This window comes from Hippocampus guttulatus, chromosome 19 (genome assembly GCF_054856545.1).
Source record: "Hippocampus guttulatus isolate MCC_2025c chromosome 19, RoL_Hgut_1.0, whole genome shotgun sequence".
NCBI classification, from domain to species: domain Eukaryota; kingdom Metazoa; phylum Chordata; class Actinopteri; order Syngnathiformes; family Syngnathidae; genus Hippocampus; species Hippocampus guttulatus.
Window position 1 is genome coordinate 208,772 of NC_141279.1, and position 5,825 is coordinate 214,596.

General features: G+C 54.5%; 1 protein-coding gene across 3 annotated transcripts; it reads right to left on the bottom strand.

The window, feature by feature from the left end:
• Positions 1–2,830: 2,830 nt before the first annotated feature.
• On the bottom strand, positions 2,831–4,988 carry LOC147189334 (glycylpeptide N-tetradecanoyltransferase 2-like). 3 transcript variants are annotated; one of them, XM_086138266.1, is made up of 4 exons: positions 3,771–4,987; positions 3,669–3,695; positions 3,307–3,444; positions 2,831–3,084 (listed from the first exon to the last, which is right to left on the bottom strand). In XM_086138266.1, the coding sequence occupies exons 1-4, from the start codon at positions 3,957–3,959 to the stop codon at positions 3,061–3,063; spliced, it is 378 nt and encodes a 125-aa protein (XP_085994392.1). In that variant the 5' UTR covers positions 3,960–4,987; the 3' UTR covers positions 2,831–3,060. The 3 variants fall into 3 exon arrangements, with proteins under 3 accessions (XP_085994392.1, XP_085994391.1, XP_085994393.1); XM_086138265.1 differs by having other exon boundaries at positions 3,669–4,988; XM_086138267.1 differs by lacking the exon at positions 3,669–3,695 and having other exon boundaries at positions 3,771–4,981.
• Positions 4,989–5,825: the final 837 nt, after the last annotated feature.

Here is a 5,825-nt window from a genome sequence, read left to right on the forward strand (position 1 = left end):
GGACCCTCCTCTCCAGCACCCCTGAATAGACCTTACCAGGGAGGCTGAGGAGTGTGATCCCTCTGTAGTTGGAACACACCCTCCGGTCCCCCTTTTTAAAAAGAGGGACTACCACCCCGGTCTGCCAATCCAGAGGCACTCTCCCCGTTGACCACGCGATGTTGCAGAGGCGTGTCAACCAGGACAGCCCCACAACATCCAGAGCCCTGAGGAACTCCGGGCGGATCTCATCCACCCCTGGGGCCCTGCCACCGAGGAGCTTTTTAACCACATCGGTGACTTCAACCACAGAGATAGGAGAGCCCACCTCAGGGTCCTCAGACTCTGCTTCCTCCAAGGAAGACGTGTTGGTGGAGTTGAGGAGGTCTTCGAAGTACTCTGCCCACCGGTTCACAACGTCCCGAGTCGAAGTCAGCAGTGCCCCATCCCCACTGTACACAGTGTTAGTGGTGCACTGCTTCCCCCTCCTGAGACGTCGGATGGTGGACCAGAATTTCCTCGAAGCCGTCCGGAAGTCGGCTTCCATGGCCTCACCGAACTCTTCCCACGCTCGGGTTTTTGCCTCGGCGACCACCGAAGCTGCGTTCCGCTTGGCCAGTCGATACCCGTCAGCTGCCTCTGGGGTCCCACAGGCCATAAAGGCTCGATAGGACTCCTTCTTCAGCTTGACGGCATCCCTTACTGCTGGTGTCCACCAGCGAGTACGAGGGTTGCCGCCACGACAGGCACCAACCACTTTACGGCCACAACTCAGATTGGCCGCCTCAACAATAGAGGCACGGAACATGGTCCACTCGGACTCAATGTCCCCCGTCTCCCCCGGAACATGGGAAAAGCTCTGTCGGAGGTGGGAGTTGAAACTCCTTCTGACAGGGGATTCCGCCAGACGCTCCCAACAAACCCTCACAATACGTTTGGGTCTGCCAGGACGGACCGGCATCTTTCCCCACCATCGGAGCCTACTCACCACCAGGTGGTGATCAGTTGACAGCTCCGCCCCTCTCTTCACCCGAGTGTCCAAAACATGCGGCCGCAAATCCGATGATACAACCACAAGGTCGATCATCGAACTACGGCCCAGGGTGTCCTGGTGCCAAGTGCACATATGGACACCCTTATGTTTGAACAAGGTGTTCGTTATGGACAGTCCGTGACGAGCACAGAAGTCCAATAACAAAACACCACTCGAGTTCTGATCGGGGGGGCTGTTCCTCCCAATCACGCCCCTCCAGGTCTCACTGTCATTGCCCACGTGAGCATTGAAGTCCCCCAGCAGAACAAGGGAGTCCCCAGCAGGAGTACTCTCCAGCACACCCTCCAAGGACTCCAAAAAGGGTGGGTATGCTGAGCTGCCGTTTGGTGCATATGCACAAACAACAGTCAGGACCCGTCCCCCCACCCGAAGGCGGAGGGAAGCAACCCTCTCGTCTACCGGTGTGAACCCCAATGTACAGGCACAGAGCCGGGGTGCAATGAGTATGCCCACACCTGCTCTGCGCCTCTCACCATGAGCAACTCCAGAGTGGAAGAGAGTCCAACCCCTCTCGAGAGAACTAGTACCAGAACCCAGGCTGTGTGTGGAGGCAAGTCCGACTATATCCAGTCGGAACTTCTCTACCTCACACACCAGCTCGGGCTCCTTCCCTGCCAGAGAGGTGACATTCCATGTCCCAAGAGCTAGCTTCTGCAGCCGAGGATCGGACCGCCAGGGTCCCCGCCTTTGGCTGCCGCCCAGCTCGCATTGCACCCGACCCCTTTGACCCCTCCCACGGGTGGTGAGACTATGAGAAGGAGGACCCACGTTGCCTCTTCGGGCTGAGCCCGGCCGGGCCCCATGGGTGTAGGCCCGGCCACCAGGCGCTCGCCAACGAGCCCCACCTCCAGGCCTGGCTCCAGAGGGGGGCCCCGGTGACCCGCGTCCGGGCAAGGGAAACTGAGTGCCGTCGATTTTGTCTGTCATAAGGGGTTTTGTGAGCCGTGCTTTGTCTGGTCCCTCACCTAGGACCTGTTTGCCATGGGTGACCCTGCCAGGGGCATAAAGCCCCAGACAACTTAGCTCCTAGGATCATTGGGACACACAAACCCCTCCACCACGGTAAGGTGACGGCTCCCGGAGAGGTGGATGCCCATTATCGCTGAAATTCATCTTGCGTGTGAACGATTTACAAAATAACAACCAAAAAGAAGTGAGTGGTGGATACAAATGCTTACCTTTGCAAAGACATTTACATGACGATTTTTGAATGAAGTGTACTTGAGCCTGAGAGCGTAATTGTCGGACTCGTTTTTCAGACATACGTGACATTTGTCTGTGTCCGGTGCTATGAAAAAAAAAACAAACATGCTAAACGGGTCACGTGGCTAATGCGGCTCAGGCCGCTCGTGGAGAACAACGACAACAAAAAACCCCCAACGTTGGTTGAACGTGAGGTCACAGCGACCACTGCTGTTTTCTCTGAGGAGGTGTTTGCACGCTGCAAAAAAAGTTGCATCGCAACGTACACGCTGCACCGAGTCCAATTTTGGATTCACAAAAACTGAAATGACCTTGGTAAAAGAAATACATAAAGAAATACTGAATTCACCCGCTACGTACGGTACATTTTCAGAAACAACATTGGAATTGGTGTGCCATCATTACTTGCCTCCATGCCCCCCCCCCATCCCTGAAATTACGTTCATTTGCTTCGTGCACCATCGTTGAGACTGTGTGAAATGGGTAGGACGATTAATGATCGCGCCCTCTTATCAAATGCACGCACCGCTTGCATCAGAGATGACGCGAATTCAACCGAAGCCCACCGAGATAAACACACACGCACACAAAGAGAACTGCTTATTGTGTTTATTCAATTTGCTGCCGCGCCAATTGTAATCCTTCACTGTGCCGGGAATGCAGACGCCGACAAATAAACAATATTTCATGACAAAAAGGAATTTCACCTTTGTTTGCTTTTATGACTCGCTGCGTTTGGAGCGCAGCAGATGACACGACCGCACACGCACGTTCTTGCCTTTACAGCTTCGTATTGCTCGCTCACGATCCTCCATTCTGATCGGTTAGTTGGGTAACACCATGCCCACCTGAGGGAAAAAAACAAACAAAGAAAGAGTACATCGTTAGGAGTTTCACATTTCATGCCAAAGGATCAAATTTCGAAAAATGATACAACGCGAGACGGCACGTCATTTCCCGTCTTTTATCTGTCGTCTTCCACGGCAGGTATTTCTTTTTTCTTGTTTTTGCATTCCTGGAAACGAGGTGACGGACCATTTTCACTTCTTCCGTTTTCTTTGCAAGCATACCTTGTCCGAACTCAGTCCGGGACACCTCCGGTCGTACAAGTAGTAATGAAGCCACTTGCCGCCGGAACTGAACTTGAGCTTCTCCGGGAAACCATCGTTATCCATCGCATCGGCGGCAATGACGATGTCAAATCCTTTCTGTCGGAAGAGAGAAAAGAAAAAAGCCTTTTCAACACGACACTTCAAACAGGCGTCTCGGCAACCGACGTCAAGCGAGCCACTCGCAGATTTGAGCGGGACCGGCGCGTCCCGCGCCAGCCGGACGAGGTCGCCAGCGGCGGCTGACGTGACGTAGAAAAGGTGAGCCGCTCTCATGCTGCCGTGGAGCTGGTGGTTGAGCAGGCGATCCCGTAGAAGCTCACCACTCCGCTCGGCGCGCCGTCGTCGGCCTGCGAGCGCGAGCGAGTCCCCTCCGCGTTATGACAAATTGGGACAAATACTCCCAAAGGGTGACGCCGACAGACCTCCGCCACGTAGGTGTCAACCACATCCTCCCTGGGCAAAAGCCAGTGCGCCACGTCCTCTCGGGACCGGCCGGCCTTGAGGTGGAACTTGCCGAGGTTGGCTTGGAGAAGCCGCCGCACCCTCTCGATGTGCTCTTTGGTCATGGGACGCAAGCCTGGCGTCTGGGTGTTCTGGAAGACGATGAGCATGGCCGGGAATAGAGGCCCACCCCCCTCCAAAACTCGAAAGGCGCTTAAAAGCGGCCGCCTGCGGGGGGCGGCGTGCACCGACTTCTGGGAGGCGCTAGAATTTGAGGGCTCTCTGCGGGGGCATGTCTCCTCATTTTCAAGCTAAGACCGAGCCGTTTGCCGACACGGCTCTTATCTCGGCCGGCGGCGACTCCGCCCGGCGCGTCGAGTCGCCCGCCCCGACGTGCGCCCCGCCCCGCGCGCAGATAAGACAGCGCCAAAGCGACCGCCGGACCGCTCCGGACGCTCTTGACCAAAAACGCTCCGAGGCGCCGCCGCTTCGTTGGCCGTCTCGCGCCCACAATTGCGCCCGGCAATTGCGCGTCGCCCTCGTCGGGCGATGCGACTGGCAGTTGAGTGGGGCGTGGTTTCAGCACAAGTACAACTATGGTGAAAACGGGTGGGGACAGGGGAGGGGGGTCAATTAATAACACGCATTAGCATTTATTGTTGATTGTTTATGTGGTTGGCTCCAATCTGCATGCTTGCATCCTCCTCCTCATGCCTTTGTTTCTCTCTCTCTTTTTTTTTTTTTTTTTTTAGCGGCAAGCTCGTTCCTAAAACGGGCTTCGAAAATACATTTGTGTGACGTTAATATCTCCTGAAGAATTCAGCGAGCCATTTATATCAGTTAGCCGGCTAACTTTAAGGGGGGGGGGGGGCATTTCACGGAAAGCGGCGTCGCCGAAAAGTAACGGCAGGAAGGCAAACGTGCGCGTTGCATTTAGTGAGGAAGCGGGCGAAAAGCTTGGAGGCGCTTGGTTGTCCTGCCGCAATCAATATGAGGCTTTAATTATTAAGCGGGTGCGCGGGTGCGCATTAGCAGTCGCGGAGGTGCATCAATAATTCAGACCATTTCGACAGACCTGCGCAAATTGAAAGAGGAGAGTCAATCGCAGGAATGGAACTCATTCAAAACTACCTACCAAGTTATGAATCGAGAAATACGATAACAGTTTGGGGGGGGGGGGGGTCGAATTGTTCACCTGACTTCACCCTCTGCCGAATAAAAATGACACGGTCCGTTTGGTTACCTTTACCAGAAGGTAGCACAGCCAATCAAAAGTGATACGGCATCCAAAAAAGAATTTGTTTCCCGCGCCTTCAGGTTGACGCCGAGTTGGTCCACAAAGCCGGTGAACGGCAGACATCGAGATCTCGGCTGATGCGTGAACAAAAGGATTGGTGAAAGGAGCGAGGAAAATGGATGGAGATCAAGAAAAGACAACTGGAAAGTGGGGTGACGGATGAGGCGCAGAAGCGCAAAGAGTCTCCTTCCGCCTTGAGCCGCTCGTACTTTCCCAGTTTATTCCCGTCCACGCTCCAAAATGCGCCGCGCTTTAAGTGTCAAGGTACAGCGCGACAAATGAGGCGGAATGCCTCCCTGGTGGGATGAGAAATCCTTGTTGTCTTAATTAAAGCCGCATCTGAAAGTCGAGCTTTAGCGTGGCCCGCCGCCGACGTGCGCGACACCCCCCCCCCCCCCCACAAAAACACTTTTTAAACTAATAATGATGCTTATTGTGCTTGTTAGTCAGGAAGAGTGTGAAATTTGGAGGAGAACTATGGAAGTTAAAAACAAACCCCCCCCCCCCCCGGTCATGATCTCAAGAGAAGCCAACTGATTGGAGACGCTCGTGAGCGAAATCCAAGTCAACCGAAGCAAAAACAACGGCCTACTTTCCTTTCTTTTGAATGAGGTCATCGCCGGACGCTTTATTTACACCGATTCGAGGTTTGCCACTCTGAACTTGGCGCCACTGATCTTTTGCCGGCCGTTCCCCGCAGCTCAACGGGATTTGTGCCTAATCCCGTCGAGCAGACGGG